The sequence below is a fragment of the Pseudopodoces humilis genome, chromosome 5, assembly GCF_049639895.1.
Source record: "Pseudopodoces humilis isolate 2021_Gansu_Grassland_sample_001 chromosome 5, ASM4963989v1, whole genome shotgun sequence".
Classification (NCBI taxonomy): domain Eukaryota; kingdom Metazoa; phylum Chordata; class Aves; order Passeriformes; family Paridae; genus Pseudopodoces; species Pseudopodoces humilis.
The window spans coordinates 30,697,102-30,714,806 of NC_142204.1; the positions used below are offsets into that span (position 1 = coordinate 30,697,102).

Genomic DNA, 17,705 nt, shown 5'->3' on the forward strand with positions numbered 1-17,705 from the left:
AAAAAGTAATATATAAGTAGAAAGGAAAAAAAAAATTATGAGACATGAAGAAAAGAAGAAAGGCTATGATTAAATAATAGAATCCCTATACATATTGGTAATAAGGAAAAAAATAAAACGGTTGCACTGTACATGTCAGTGACAGGTCCACAGACAGCATGGCAGAAGATAGTTGGAAGAAGATGGAGATTTTGGTGAGGAAAAGAAATTCTAGTAATGTTGTAGAAGTACAACTAAAGACACACAAGACAATGGTTAGCAATGGAATATGAACAAAACTTATCATTGTTTTCTGCCTTTGGAAATTTTTCTGCTTTTTCAGACTGATATATTTTTGTTATATCATGTTCTTTCTAAAAGGAAAAGAAAACCAACCAAAATGTTTTCGAGTGAGAAAAACTTTTAGATTTGGTTGTCATGATAGTTTGTACTTAAAGATCTCAGGAAGACATGTTTGGTTCATTTACAGTCCATTTTCATGAGCCTGGGAATACCAGAACACTGATGTGGTGTTACTGGTCATGGATTTTAAGAGGATAGATGCTGTCTCTAACTCAAGTCCATTAACCTGCCACCAGTCCTAGGGAAAAAATAATGTAAAAATCTCATGCAGCATTCAGGTGTTAATGAACTAAGTGACAACTAATGTCAGAATAGATATTATAGGTAGCCAATGATATGGTAGATATTATCCACCAAGCTTTACTTGTTCATGAGGTTTTAAACTTGGTAGAAGCATCTTCTGTAGTTGCAGTAGATTTATCCAACGTGCATCATTTTAGAAATAACACTGGGCAGTATTCTTAAAAGCTGCATATTGGGTGGCTCCCAAACTGTCCCACCTTCTTGGCAAAGATGATTTATGACTCAGTGGATCTGTTTAAGTCCATGATCATATACACTAGCAGAAGGCCAAATGCTATATTCTGGTTGTACAGCAAAATCCAGATGATTTAACATCCCTTCTGACCTTAGGCTGTGTGATCTGAATGTGAGCAGACATTGTTAATGCTTAGATTTTGGGAAGGTGTTTAGCACCCAATGATTTTCAAAGCAGGTCTATGTTGGTACAGCATTAGCATATACAAATAATAGGTGGTGAAGTAACCATGTTTGCTAGGTCCAACTCATCCTTTTCCATAAATTATCTGTACTGTTTTCAAAATACAGAAATACAGAGATGCTGCTATAATTTTTACTTGTAACCACAGGTTACAAATACATGCAAATTCAACAGCTTCTTGAGATACTCCTGGATTCTTTACATTAGGAATCATTTGAATTGTCTTATGTTCCAAGGCCACCTAATTTTCTTTTCTCCATGGATCAGCAGATTTTAAATGCTATGACAAAACCTACAGAGTATATTAAGGGGTCTGGTTTAAAAACAGACTCTTGCCTTCACATTTAGTCCTCATCATAAAAAAGCTTTGATCAGACTTTGGATCAACTCAAAGAAATTTTGCTGTTGACAATTTGAATCAAACCAAAAGCAGCCTGAAAAACAACAGAGAGATGGATAACAGTAGTAGAATATAGGCACTGTCAAGTTTGAAGCAAAACAGTGAGCAGTCTTTCAGAAGGACAAAAACAAAAAATCATGCTCAACTAAAATATCTGTTGCGGTCTGCTAATAAGTTGTAATGCTATTACCATTTTTGTAAGTTTCCAAAGCTGGTATTTCCTTTTTAGGAGAAAGGAAAAGAAGGATTTGGATCACCACAAATTTTGTAATGCTTATAGTATGTGCTCTAACACTTTCCATTTAATATGTAAAGTCCAGTGTAGAGGCTGAAAAAATAAAATTTCAATTAGGAGGAATGGAAGTTTTCAGATGAAAAAATAAACACCTACATCCTCCAGAATCTGGAACTGAATTGTTTGTAGTGGAACTCATTAAATATGAGTCAGCCTTCAGTAATATTTTCAAAATGCTGCAGAACTTTACAGAAATATTTAACTAATTGTTCCTGAAAATTTGTGCCAATGTCATGTTTTTTGTTTATTTACTATGTATAGGCTAACAGGCTGTATATGCACTATTTAGAGACATAAAAAATGTCATGTACAAACATGTGTTACCTCTTTATAATTAAGTGGCTTGCTGCATGGTGTCCATGGTACAACCTTTCCCCTTAATGGAGGTTTCTCAACCCCTGCTGCAGGTAGCCAAATAAAATGAGCTAACCTTCATTTCATCTTGAGAGTGATATTTAGTTTAAGTTCTGAGAGATCAGAGGAAAAACCTCACTGCTCATTTTAGGTGACAGTGTGAGAAGTTCCAGGAGGAATTTTTCTGGAGCTATATATTCCCATGGCAAAAATACTCCTGATACTGGGAGCCCAAATCTCCTGGTTCTGTGCACCAGATGTGTGCACAGGTTTAAGATGAAAACAAAGCAGCAATTTAATTAAGATAACATTAAGTTTTGGTAACCTGAGTCTATTAAATGGAAATAGATTGGGAGGCACTTCCTCTTATGCAGAAGTGCAGAGAAGTTATAAAGAAAGCAGTTTTGCAAGAGACAAAAAGCAGAAAGGATATCACTGATGAGTGTAGAAACAAAATGGTGACAGTAACTTGACAATATTTGATGGCTAGATCTCAGCCAGTGCAAATTGATAATTCAGTTGCAGTGACTTCTGTTTTCAGATTCTTTCATTACAACCTATTAGACTTGGCCATCTCCAGCCATGAAAATATGAATTTAAAAAAACCAAACAAACAAAGGAGCTTTGGATCAAATAAAATAAATATTTCTACTTATATATCACAAGAAAAAGAAAATTAGATTATAATATGTTTTAATAATTTTTCCCACCAAAGAAATATGAATAAATAAGGTACAAAAGAAAACTAATTTTGAAGAGAAACTGGAACGCAGTAGCTGTAATTGTGATATATTAATTTGTCCTGACATCATCAGTGTGAAGCATGTTCATAAACAGTTTACAATTTAGATGACATAGGGGAATTTGCATATTACTTTGTGTATTCCTTGAAAATTAGCTAGACTTTGTTCACATGCTGGTTAATGACTTCTGAGAGCTACCAAAAGAACACAAAATAGGGCCAGAAGAAAAGGAATCACCCAACCACAGTCCCACTCTGTTGCAGAAGAAGCAGTACCTTCATTTTCTGAGTTGTAGTACCTACCTGCTCTCCCAAACAGAGAGGTTTTATAACCATTATAAGGTGAGAGCTTCACAAGTCAGAATAGTAAGATAAGGAAAAGCATAAAAATGACAACAAAGGGACATTATTAAATATCAGATTGGAGACATGGTAAAAATATTATTAAAAAGGGAGGAAAATCTATTGGTTTATATCTTTAATTTGGAAGGCATGTGATTTTTCATCTTGACTGTGTAATTTCCATAGCTAATGTAAAACAGTCAGCAAGACAGGAACTAAATCTATGAACAAGTCTCAGCTGAACTTTATGTGACCCAAGCTTTTACCATATGTTAATTTTGAAGTATCATCAGTTTGCTTAATAAGATTTGTAAGCTATAAAGATATGCATGTTTTGTGTTTCTGTTGTCAGAAGGAGAAAAAGGATGTACACTTGATATACAGAAAAACTGGTTCATAAATACAAATGTGCCAAAAGCATACTTAGCCTGGGTTATCCTGTACTTGCAGTCAATGTTCAATTCTATTTGTACTGCAAATGCAAAACTACTACCTGTTACTGAGAGTTCAAAATATATATTAATTTATGAAAATATTGGGCTTGTCCTTCAAAACAAATCTATAGTCAGAAAAAGCACAATTAATGCCTTTCCTGTGATTTTTAAAACTCTCTTTAGAAATATTATGCTCCATTTCTCACCTTGATATATGTTCTTCCACAGAGCAAATCCAGATATTGTCTTAAAGGTTTCTCTTCCTGTATGAAAAATATTTTTTTATTCCAACTGATCTCTTGCTGAGTGCTGCTGCTTGTTGCTACATCTGCAGTCAAGTCACAGTTGAGGTTTCCTTGGTCAACTAAAGCTAATGAAGTATTTTTCAGATAAATATCATTCTGTGCATGAGAAACTCCATCTGGTCTCCATTTGTTCACATGCAGAACAACAGCATTTTCCATTTCTACATTTCTAGTCCTGATACCATGCAGTTTTCCACTTGGATTAATTCACTATTGTAATCCCACTGCTTCACATTCAATTCTTGGCACCATTCAAGTAGTAATGATCTGTCACCAATGTGTTTCCCAGTGTGGAAATGGTTCTCCCACACCAGGGAGACAGGCATGATGTCAGAACACCAAAAGCATAACATTTGCTCCCTGGGGGCTGCACTGGTACATGGCACTCTGTGTTGAGCAAATTTGTTTGCTAATTGGGGCACTGCAGAAGCACAGAGGTCTGTAAGTGTTTGTTGTCTTTCCTGTTCTTGGTGAAGGACACTAGCTTTTCCCTGCTCACAGTAACCTTTACTGCTGTGGAGACTGAGATGTATCAGCAGCAAATTTTGGGAGAAGCTCACATCCAGGCTCCTCTTCAGGTAACTGATAGGGTTCTCCAGCCCAGACACATTCTGCACCACAACTTTTCATAAAGATAGTAAGTGGAATATGGACAAAATCCCTGAATTTCTACCCCCAGCAATTACAGTCAAATGCAATTAAGCACACAAGACACTTTAAAATGGTTTGTGCATGCTTTCTATATGCACATTTGACATTTGTCCCTACCCAAATCTATTAAAAAAAAAAAGATGGTTCTCATAAAAAGGAAGAAAATCTCCATTTAGAGATAAGGGAAAGTTCTTATGGAAGCATTAAGATCCACTTTAAACTGTTACTTTCTTAATATATTATTTTTTGACATTGCCTGGTGAAAGTAACATCTCATCCAAGCCTTAAGATGCATTCTTGAACTACATCCATGGAATAAGAAACAGACAACATAAAGCTGAGTAGTTCCAGATTCTGAAAAGCAGGAGAAAGCTGTAAGTGCAAAATGAACAAATGTATGAAGTGAGTTTACAGTAACTGCTCAAAACCCATTCCTGGGATGTATTTTTATTAAACAAACATACATTCAACCACCAAAGAAAATTTCCAGACCAAATCAATTCCAATGATTTGCAGAAGAATCTTTGAACTCAAGTATGTAATCTTTGAACTCAAGTATGTAATCTTTGAACTCAGTATGTAATGTGGAAAAGGGTATGATTCAAAGATAATTTTTGAATCTGATCCTTAGACTAAAGTTTTTATTAAGGATATTTTACTGTGGTCATAAGATAGTTAAAGAAAAAGGCAGAAAAATGAATGAGTCACTTGGCTGAAGAAGAACAGCAGCATTGAGGTCTGAGTGCTATGTGTTAGCTCATGTCTAGCAGTATAAAATGAGTTGGAAAACAAAAGCCTGTTTGCAATTTGTTTTACAATCTAACATGTTTTCCCTCAAAACTACAAAAACAAATTCTTGTATAAACCTATGGCTTTTTAACTTTCTCAGGTTTGTGAAATATCATTCTCTGATCCCACAGGAGGAACAGATGGGTTGTCCTTGTACAAAATATGGTATCCACCTGCACTTCATTAGAGAGCTGTATTTTTGTACATGCCACACCACAAGATCACCATGATGACATAGCAGCTTCAGAGAACAGCGTGACTAGGGCTTTTTTTTTTCCCTCTTGTTACACAGAGGATCTGGCAGACTTTTACCTCCTGACACTGTTTAGAGCATATATTGGTCGATACAGTCTCTTATTGCATCTGCTCTGGGAATTAAGGAAAGCAGCTTGAAGGCAGTAAGGTAAGTGCTGCTGCATGCTTTAACCGTAGTGTTCAGCTGTTTAAACGTAGCTGCAATGGGAATGTGAAAACATGACAGGATAAGTTTGCCAATTTGTAAATTGAGCACAAATCAACAGTTGCTTAGTCGATTCACTTTCTCAGTTTCCTTAAAACAGCTTCACATATTTTGTACATCAGTGTTGCAATTTTTTACAGTCTGATTTGTTCTGCATCGGAATAAGATTTGACATACAGTACAAAGAAGTTTGTAAGAGTACTCACTGTTTACTTTTTCATTCATAATATTAGTGAGAGCTCTGTAAAACCCATTTGCTAACCATTTTACTTCATTCTACAAAAAGACAACATATCCTGATGTCTAAGTAATTAATCACATAAACAATGAGAGGGAAACAGTAGGTATTTTTAAATTTGCATTTAATTTTAAAGCCCATTTTAAATAGACTAGTAAGCTTTTAAAAAATATAATCTTTTGCAAACTGTGTAAGAATATAAGCCACAGAATTAATGTTGATTGAGTTAATTTTACATTTGTTTTGTTTCACAATAACTTAATGATTAAGGAAATACAGACAAGGTCCTAGTTTGAATAGTATTCCTAGACTAATGTAGCATGCATTTCCCAAAATCATGGATTTACCATGTTTTGGCAAGTTTCCTGAGCAACTTCACAAATATTTTCACAGGTATTTTGCAACACAACTGCTTAGAACAGGCACAGACATTCAGTTAAAGCATGTTTATGTTGTAAGATAAACATCTAAGAATGTATTCTGATTTTATCTTTTGGATTAATGCAGTTCAGTGCAACAAGCAAGCATGATCTATTAACCTTTTACACTTCTGACAGCAAAACATTCAGCTACCTGCGTGAGAAATGCATGAATAAAACAAGTTAAATAAATTTCCTATTTACTTCACTATTTTATGTCACACACATGCCCATATGCCCTTGAACTACAGAATTGTCACATAAATTCTAAAAAAAATTATATAAATTAATTCAAAACATTTGCTATCTAACATTTTAATTATTTCCAGGGTTCTGCAGAACAGTAAAGATTTGTACACTATTTAAAGGACTGTAAGACTACGATATCAGTCATGGAACTTAACATTACAAATACCATTTGAAACTAGAAGAAAAATAGAATTTGAATTTAAATTGTCTATGTTATTTTAAAACAATAAAATTAAGGAGGTGTGTAAAAAATGTCACCATAAGGCCAGAGAGTGTTATCCAAGGATTTCATTATACTCTTTTTATACTTGGAATACAGAAGTGTTTGATTTCCTTTCTTTAATATTTAGTACCTAAATAGGACCGGATTTTGAGATTAATTGTGTTACTGCAGTCCTTGCTTTCAGATGAGCTGTACTTATTCATTCCAGCAGGGGACTAAAGGTTGAGCTCGTGTTCATGTTGCATGTTCTCATGCAGTAATGAAAGACAGGCAAAGAAAATTACACTGACAACTAATATCTCGATGATTATCCTAGGGTTTGTAATTAGGTAAATGTGATGGGGCCATGGAAATGATATGAAATCAATTCCTTTCTCAAGGGACAGCAGCTTAATATCTAGCAGTGGGAATTTATGGGTTATTGAGTGGAGGTAACATAAGAACATTTTTTACAAATTCTTTGTGCTGTACTGCATGAGATCAATAGGCCCCGCCTAAATGAGATTGTTGTCTCACTAGAATATGATGTGGCTTTTAAGAAGTCAATAGAAGCAAAGACATTTAGAATTAGGGAAAATGTTGTAGCTATGGCCCTGCACTTTAACATTAAGTCTACTGTGTAACAATTCCAATAGAAAGACTAGCTTACTCTGCTGGAAGATTGCCCACATCTGAGATCAATGCTGTGGTCTGTTTACAGGCTTCACATACTTTCTGAAATTCCTTAAGAAAAAAAAGGTTTTAAGGATTTTCTTAATCCTCTCACTGTCTGAACAGTAGTTGAGTACTTGCAGCCTGCCTTGTTTCTCACTGGTGAAAATCAAAGTAAGCTCACTGAATTTATTGATTCTAGAGCTACTTTTCCAGCAGAACATCTATCTAGCCAGTGGGAGGCATAATCAAGATACTAGTCTTCATAGATTAATTGGCATCTTGCAGAGTACAGATGAGAAAGCTATGGCCTTAAAAAGTGACCCCACTTATACTGAATCACAAACATCCCCAAGGACACCAAATGTTCTTTTGCTTTATGTGAAGTGAAAGACTGAGTAGTGAACCCGATGTTTTATTGGTCACTTGATTTAGACTGGGCATAAAACGTAACAAACACCTCTGTTGTATAGAGAATTTGCAAGAACATTTTCACTACCTGAAATTCAGTCATTTCAGGTCCACTGCACACATGCAATACTTGTTGTTTGGCATGCTAAAAATAATATGCTTTATATTTCTATTAGTTCATTCTTTAGGTGACTATGAAACTTAGTGGACCATGCTTTACAGAACATAATCCATGAGAAAAAGATCTTTCAAGCTACACACAATGCATGAGAGCATTACCTTCACTTTTAACTTACCTGTCTCTTCCAAACTTAAGTCAAATAACCACATGTTTAGATATGAGACAATTCAGCACATTAGGAACGCTTGATAGAGTTTAAATGGTGGAACTGCCTCTGAACATGGCCTTCAGCAAAACTGAAATCTTCTGTGGCAAGTTTGAAACCTTTGTACCTCATCATCTTTCTTGGACTTAATCAATGAATGCAGAATGATATAAAGAAAGTTTTACTTACAACAGCAAAATGGCCAGCAATTTTTCATTACAAAGGAAGATTACACAAGACAGGGGAAGTAACATAGCAGTTACAATGTAATACTAAGAGCCCAATATTTTTTTCTTAATTAAAAACCTTAAATAGGAACTGTAATTAGTTTTTAATTATAATTTTTACATGGTAAAAATTTAAATATTGCTGAAAGATATAAAAAATTAAAGTCATATCTTGTTTATTCCCTTTCACCATACAGGAACAAGACACGTTAGAAAGATGACTTTAAACTCCCTACCTGTCTTTCTGCTGTTGATTAGTGGCATTTTTTGCCAATATGAATACGGTCCTGGAGATGATTATGGTTATGACCCTTTTGGGCCATCTGCAGCAGTCTGTGCCCCAGAATGTAATTGTCCTTTAAGCTACCCTACTGCCATGTATTGTGACAATCTTAAGCTGAAAACCATTCCAATTGTACCAAGTGGAATAAAATACCTCTATCTTCGAAACAATATGATTGAGGGAATTGAAGAGAACGCATTTGACAATGTAACAGACCTACAGTGGCTGATCCTAGATCACAACCATTTGGAAAACTCAAAAATTAAGGGAAGAGTCTTCTCTAAACTAAAGAACCTGAAGAAACTTCACATTAACTATAACAATTTGACTGAAGCTGTTGGACCACTTCCCAAAACACTAGATGACCTGCAATTAAGTCACAACAAGATCACAAAAGTCAGTCCTGGTGCATTTGAGGGGCTGATGAATCTGACTGTCATTCATCTCCAGAACAACCAGCTGAAAGCAGATTCTATTTCTGGGGCTTTTAAAGGCCTGAATTCACTTTTGTATCTTGACTTAAGCTTCAATCAACTTACAAAGCTTCCAACAGGACTGCCTCACTCCTTGCTCATGCTGTACTTTGATAATAACCAAATTTCCAATGTTCCCGATGAGTACTTCCAAGGTTTTAAAGCCCTGCAATATTTACGTTTATCCCACAATAAATTAACAGATTCTGGAATACCAGGTAATGTCTTCAACATCACATCTCTAGTTGAGTTGGATCTCTCCTTCAATCAGCTGAAGAGCATTCCAACTGTCAGTGAGAACCTGGAAAACTTCTACCTCCAAGTCAACAAAATTAACAGTGAGTTAAATCTGCACATATTCATTAATGTTTATCACAGACTAGATATTGATGGTTAATGCAAGTATCCAAAATAATAGATGAACCAGTCTGAAAAAATAGTACCGGTTAGACTGTTAGCACATTGACACTTAGACCTGACAGTTGTCCACATTCACGTTAAAAGACTGATATTTACCTAGTAGCCACCTTAACTTAAAATGAGAAATTTATGCTTTCATAGTAATGTGGATTTTTTTTCCTCAAATTCCCATCTTGTGTAACTTGGAGTAACTACATAGAAGCCAATGGAGTTGTCTTATAAAATTCAGAAAAAACTGAAAAGTTTGATCAGTGCAAAAGATGTTCAGAATTCTTATGCTGAGAAAAAGAGAGAGATGTCAGGTGAGGATCTGACTATGGTAAGCTTTCAGGAGCTGGTAGTCAAAATGCTGGAGGTAGGAGAAAGGGAGAGGACAACAAATTCACCAGGTAGCAGGCACAAGATGCAGTGAAAAAGGTACATCAAAGTAACTGCATTTGTTTCTTTCCTCCCTTGCCTCACATAGTATCCCTCCAAACCAATCTTGAAATCCAAAGAGCTGTCCCTGTTCCTTGTTTTCCTTCCTGTTTTGCACATCATATGATCAGGTGGCAAGTTTGTCTCCATTCACTTATGATTTGAAAAATGTTCTTTCTGAAGTGAAGAAATGCCACACCTTGCATGAGACCATGAAGGTTTCTGCTGAGACAGGGCTTTTACAAGACTGTCCCATTCCTGGCTTGACAAGGAGGTGTTGCAGAGCTGGAGAGGCCTCACCACTGCATCAGGAATTCTCCAGCTGCACCTCTCTCAGTGGTAGTCCCTGATGGAGAGGGAGATATGCCAAATATAACTGTGGTTACTCAGGAGGATTTATATAATCTTTCTGGTTGACATAAAGTAAACCACAAAAAATCCTCCCTTCTGTTTGCCTACTTGTATCCATCAAGGATTAATAGTATTAGTGTTAGCTACCCCATACATAGCTAACTCCATGGAAATGTAGCCTTTAAAACCAAATATTCTTAGTGCAGATCTTACCAGACTGAGGGCAAAATATTTTGAAATGTTTTGTATTTACTATATTTCATTTTTCTCAGTGGCTTTTCTTTTTCTAGTGCATCTCAGTTTCTTGTTTTGAGATGAGTGAAAACAGGTTAATAATTCCCACCTAAGGCATACAGATACCTATGGAACTCTACCAGACACTATGCCACTCCTAAAATAGCTAGCTATGATGATTTTTAATTTCTCATGAGATATATGAAGCACTTTTCCCTTCTTAGAATGATCTGAGCCCTCTGCAAGATACCTGAGTACCAAGCTTGGCTGCTATTCACTTTTCTGACCACATCAGAGTCAAGGACTATGACAACAATTTTAGCTTTTTGTGGAAAGTTGCATTTTCAGGGGGGTGATGCGGGGAGGGGATGTTCACCAGCTACTGCTACACTATCATTGCTACCCTATGGACTGATGCAACAGAATTATGACTTACTGTTCTTTTTTTCTTTACCATAAAATCTAGCAGATTTCAAGAATCAACTTTTTCAGTTATCTAATTTCACAGGCATAATATATAGATCCCTAAGATGCTGATTGACAATGTGGGATAAAAATTAATTAGAAATAATCATTAATATAGGTAAATCAAAGCTCTGGGATTTCACCATTCATGACGCCTGACCTACAGCCGTGAGTCTTTTGGAAAATTGGGTTGATTGATCTGTGACTATTTAAGCTTCAAACCAACAACCAATTCCTTTGTTTAATAAATTATTATAATTTCCCAGTGATTTGTGAAAGGATGACTGTAAGCTAGACCAGCTTCTGTTCCATACGATGGCCTATGGTACACATATGCAGTGAGAGGCTTTTGTCTAAGGAGCAATAATAATTTGTCCTCAAACACACAAAAGGTATAATCTTCCAGTTTATGCTTATTTAGTTTGAAGTTTTCATTATATTGAGACTTAACATAAAGATATTTCTCCAGAGTTCTTAACTTTCTCTGTCTCACTTTTTCTCAGGTACCTCCAAGCTTGTAATTAACATTTATATTTGTCTAAGAAAGCATAATCTGGTTCCAACATTGTTGATATTACTGGAAAGAATATTTCTCTAAATTACTGTCCATGAGTTTCACCGTGGACTTGCTAAAGTCATTATACATTGTCATTCATAAAAAAAAAATCTGTTTGAGAAATACCCTTATTTGAGTGACTCAGTTTTTTGAAAAAGAGCTGATGAATAAACACATGAAAATATGTAGAGCAGAACTGGTTTTGCCTTAGTATGTTCTGTTTCCCTCTGTATTGCAAGAAGCAGTGGGTGAAGCAGACAGCAAACTGCTCAGAAAACAAATTCAAAGTAACTCCTCTGACTTCTAATATATTGAAGCACATCCATTATATTGATTTTGGATGTCAAATCTACAGTTTTATCTACTGTACTGGATGCTGGTTGCAATAGGACCATGAAAGATTTAGAAAAGCCTTTGCTTTCTCCATACCTCAAACCTAAACTGTAGTTTCTAAGTTAAAATATCTTTAAGATGCCATTATTTTTATATTCACACGCATGCATGTACATACACATGTACAGACTTGTGTTACAGACTCCTCTGAGAAGAAAAATACTCTGCAGGATGGAAAAAAAAAAACCAAGAATCAAAGAGGTTCAGTGAAACAAGAAGAGGGTCCAAAGAAGGCTTTCTCCTTATTTCATCTGCACTTGTAAGGGATTAAGGAGACAATTGTTTCTGCATGAAACCCCAGGAAGTAATGGGGTTACTCCACGTAAATGGAGTATGAACGGGGAGATGGGAAAGTGTTGCAGAGGACAGTTAAGAGACTATATATAGAATTATGAAGGTGCTTTACGGTCTTTTATCTGGCTCACTCCATCAGTTCCCAAAGGGGTTTTTTAACATGGCCTGTTTAGAAATGTTTCACATGTGGCTAGTGGCCAACACACCAACAATAACGACTATGGGACTTCAGATGCTGTTAGGATTGCCAACTGTACTGTCAGATAGAAGCTCAATTTTCATCCAATACTTCTTATTCTCTCAGCGTCTGGCTTATGCAGGAACGCTGTGTTGGGAAAATATGTGGGAAAAATTCCAGGTATTTGGAAATTCTGTCTTTGAACCTGAATTTTATAAATTCAGGAAGATATTTTTTCACCTGCAACATTAATAAGTGTAACAAAAGAGGAAGTAAAATACTGAGATATTTTATGCCACATTCTATTATTTTATTCTAAAGGATTGCAGTTCCCCACACAGATAATGCAGGTTAAAGCTCATCAAGTGCACTCACAAGAACCACTGGTCTTATTTTCTGCTAGTAGAGACTGCAACTAATATGAAACATTTTTAAATTTGTTTTAAACAACTGATAATTATATGAAGAGTATAAAAAATTGACCCATATTCAAATGATGTGGACCAAATATTGGAACAATATCCCACTGAAGTCCATGACTAAGCTAATTTGACTTCTGTGAGGACAAGATCCTCATCCACTTCCAAAGTGGTTTTAGTCTCATAAAGTCAGCACAGATCAGAATTTTGTTATCACAGTTAAATTTTGTGGTTTACATGTATGAGGTTTATGTCCTTTGAGTAGTTAATCGGCGATCCAGCTTTTATAAGCACATCTTCTTTTGCAACCAAATGTTAGCATTTATGCTCAGAAGTAATAATATTTAAACAACCTAAAATTTAAATTTATAAAGTTTTAGAATGCTTGTCATCAGCAAAAATATACTTACCACGTCATTCCTGAATGACAAGAAGATGAAAAAAACTGATATTAGAATTATTTTTTTAAAAAAATTTTACAAATTAAACCCAAGTTATCTGAAGAAAACTGGAACTAAATAGCCAATGGTATAGCCTATAGCCCAAGACAATGAGTTAAAATCTCAGGAATTTGTTTTCATTCAACAAAATTTTACACAGACATAATCTTATAAACATCTCTCAGATCACATGATCTTACTGAACAAAACTCATTAGTTGGCTTCTACTGGTACATTCTGAACCAGAAGAATATCAGAAATAATAAAATTTTTACTGCCCAAAGGATGCCATTCCTCTCTCACCCTTCCAAAAGAGGGCTGCACACTACACAAAATCTGGGAAATTGCTTTGATTTGCTTTAATCAAATTGGTAATCAAGATCTGCCTTTTAATTATATTTCCTTAATTCCTGTTCAAAAAAAGAACTTGTTTTGTGGAATATATATGAATCTTTACTCACTCTTAATATTATATCTCTGTCCAAAATATTACATAAATTCTTACGCTCTAAAGAGCTGCCTGCACATTTACACTTTAGTCTAATTTAGTTTACAAAAACCATGTTTCATTAGTGATAGAAAATTATTGTAATGCAAGTCCTGGTAGTATCCAATTAGAAGAATGTTAATCCTAAATCTTATGAGAAGGTAGGAAGGGTACTTCCTTCATTTCCTTTAGTACTACGATTTGATCATACTTTCTTAGATTGAGTAGCCACGTAGAAAAGATACATAAGGTGAGCTATGGAAGGTAAATCGAATGACATTTAATTTTGATGATACTAATTTGATTTATCAGAAATTATGAGACGCATAGGTTCATTGAAGGAGTCCCTTTAACTTTTTCATTATTTCCTGTGTGAATTCATCCAATGCCAGTGTTCTGAAGAACAACTTTCAGACTGCTTTGTTAGTAGTTATGGAGCTTCTCAATAGATTAATCCTGTATCTGACTCAAAGGAAACACAGGTGGGAATGAAGACACTCTCTGCAAAATTACACAGTGTGGTTTGCAGGGCACATCAGATTTATTCACACAAATTCCACCTTGAGGATAGATCTCTGCATGAAAGAGGCCTATAATATATGGGTATCTGTGTGTTCTGCATACTGAGCAGACAACTTCAGTGATTCATATAGTTTCTAGCTTACAGTTAATACTGATCATAGGATAAAAGACAGATTTCTGTTCAAGATCTATCCGGTGCTACATGAACCAAATAATACTTCAACTGAATAGAGACCATTTATAACATGATAAATAAATTACAATAAATATAAATAGTTTACAAGTATGTTTTGCATTCATACTCATATTCTAATCTTGATGTTGAAAGGTTCAACTGCATAATTTAAATGTAAAAATCCTCAACCCTAGACCCAAATTTCATTCTGAAACAGGTAAATCAAAATGGCACATATAAAATATATACAAAATACACAGCTAGCCATTGGACTTCCTGTTTTTTAGGGTAAAGCTGTACCATGGTTTCAGTTTCTCCAGAAACTTTTTACTTCCTTCAATATCTTATATAAAAGTTTTACTCTTCCATTGTAATGTACACAAACTGACTGATTCCTCCCTCTGCATCTCTTTTTTTAAAAAGAAAGATCATTTTTTTTTTTCTTTTATCTCAATGCCAGATTAGATCTCTATGTAAAATCTGAAGTCTAAAAGTCAAATTTGTACTGAAGAAAATGGCATTTGGAAAACTCAGTCTTGAAATTCTGAAACTCTCACAACTAACAGAAAGAACCTCTCCCAACACAAGTCCCTCAGGCTCCAATAAATTTTTAGGGGTTTACATCAGTGCAAAATGCAAAATATTGAAAATAATATAATAAGTTAAGGTCATAATTTCCAACTGAAATTAAAAAAAAACCAGAAAAATAATGGGTTTGTCTTATTTGTCCTAATTATTCATGTTTTCCTCTTATTTCTGTTCTCTTCGCTTCAGAGTTCCCATTGAGCAGCTTCTGTAAGGTAGTTGGACCAACAACCTATTCCAAGATCACACATTTGCGCCTGGATGGAAACAATCTCACCCGGGCTGACCTGCCCCAGGAGATGTACAACTGCCTTCGGGTGGCTGCTGAGATCTCCCTGGAGTGACACACCTGTGATCATCCAGGTCCCTTCCAGGGGCAGGGACTGCAGGAATAACTCACCATGATAGTGCTTTAAAATTAGGATATGCCTAAAAGCAAGTGTCAATCTGCATATTACCCATTCTGTTTGTTAATATTTAGCGTGGACTCGGCAAGCTTAAGGGAATGTGTGCATATTTTTACAAATAATTTTATTTAGAAAACACGAGAATTACCAAATCTGGTGCAAAATATGCCTTTATCTAGCCAGATGAGTTGAGGTAAAAGATTCATCTTCATAAAAATCTATATCCATGCATGAAATACATGCCAGCATGTTCCAGACTCACAGGGAAGTCAGGTGGGATTCATGGTCGGTTACAGTGAGCAGTATGGGCTGGCTGGTGTCAATACAAGATTCCTGTCCAACTTTCTTAATTATCATGCTTTTTATGTTTTGTTACCCACTGCAAAGGAAAAAATGATTTAACAATATATGAACAATTTAAAATTTGTGAAAATATGTATTCAGAGCCTATGAAATTGTTAAATTAATGGAATACATGAAAGAGAACAAGGAAAAAATATTCAGGTTAAATAATTGTTTACTCTTCTTTTTTGTCATACTTTCATTTAACTTTCATGGTAAGATTTTTATTCATTGCTGGTATAATTGTTATTTCAAAATAAATCATATATACAAATATTTTTATTCAATTACTTGCATGCTATTTTTAACTAGACTGTAGAAAATAAAACATACCAAATAATGTCCTTTTGTCCATATCATTGACAACTGTGTTTCTTTCTTTTATAAAATAAAAAAAAAACAGATTAAGACAAGAAAATCTAAGCTATTCTATTATTATTATTAAAATTTATTGTCAGGTTAAATAAACTGTTTTCTCTACTTCAATGTTTCAATATGTTTGTACACATAATTTCACATGTACCACCACACTTGCGTTGACCAATAAATCAGTGTCTTAAGAAGCTTGCAGCATGGGAATCATAGCACTATGAAAACTACGAAAACGTGCAAACTGATGTTTCAGTATTGTCAAAAGAACAGTGAAACCTCTCAGAAAACACAGGTGGTGAGTACAGTGCAGCTACATGTGGTAAAGACATGGTAGGATATTCTACCCATAAATAAATAACTCAAATATTGTCAGCATCTTGGAGCACACTAAAATAAATGTGCTAGTAATTGAGAGCTGTAAGTGGCTTGCTTGCAAGTACAGATCATCCCATGGGTACTATTTTCTTTTCAACTACTAGACTATTAAACACTCAAACAGAAACTTTGCTGGTTTCTATAGCAAAACCAGAAACTATCACCTCTGAAATAAACCCCAAACCGATTCATACCAAACCATTCAGTCAACACGCTGCCAATTCCAGATGTTCAAAATCAAAACACAATTCACAGAGAAACCTGGGACCAAAACAAAAGAAGAGATTCATAAAAGAATAGAAATATTTCCCTCTTTATTTTTTTTAAATTTTGGAATTCATAAATGTTACTACTTTCTTACCCATATACAGGAAGGATTGACAGTAAAATTTGTTACAAGTTGGCTAGAATTTTCATTGCAGAATGAAGTCTAAATCTGGGCTTTTCTGAACACATCAGAGTGGGAATCACTAAGGAATAGCACCTAGGCATTGTAACATAGAAAAAAAAAAGAAGGAAGTGCATGCAAAACTCCGCAAAGTAAAGAAAAATCTATGGGAAATGGTATTTAACCATTTCCAGAGGGCTTTTAACCCAGCTGTTCCCTTCATAGAAAAATATACTAAACACTAAGACTTCTAGAGCACAAACTGATAATGAGATTTGTCACCTGATTGCTGCAATCTAACAACACAACAGAAAAGTATTATTCAACTTGTTTCAGCAAACCAATTACTTTTTTGCAAAATGAAAGAGTGTGGACAGTGAGAATGAGAAGAGTACAACTCATAATGGATTAGAACTTGTTAAGAGTACTTCCCTCACATTTTTTCTTTCAAGGTAATTCTAAGGTACTTCTCTTAGCCTCTCTGAATATACCACGTCTCAGTCCATGTTTTATTGCAGTCTTCCACCGCCTAAAAGAGTGACACAGAAAA

General features: G+C 35.0%; 1 protein-coding gene across 1 annotated transcript; it reads left to right on the plus strand.

The window, feature by feature from the left end:
* Positions 1-5,603: 5,603 nt before the first annotated feature.
* Positions 5,604-16,360, plus strand: LUM (lumican). The gene is made up of 3 exons (XM_005519420.3): positions 5,604-5,778; positions 8,777-9,673; positions 15,461-16,360. Exons 2-3 carry the CDS (start codon positions 8,797-8,799, stop codon positions 15,613-15,615), a joined length of 1,032 nt encoding a protein of 343 aa, XP_005519477.1. The 5' UTR covers positions 5,604-5,778; positions 8,777-8,796; the 3' UTR covers positions 15,616-16,360.
* The last annotated feature ends 1,345 nt before the right edge of the window (positions 16,361-17,705 follow it).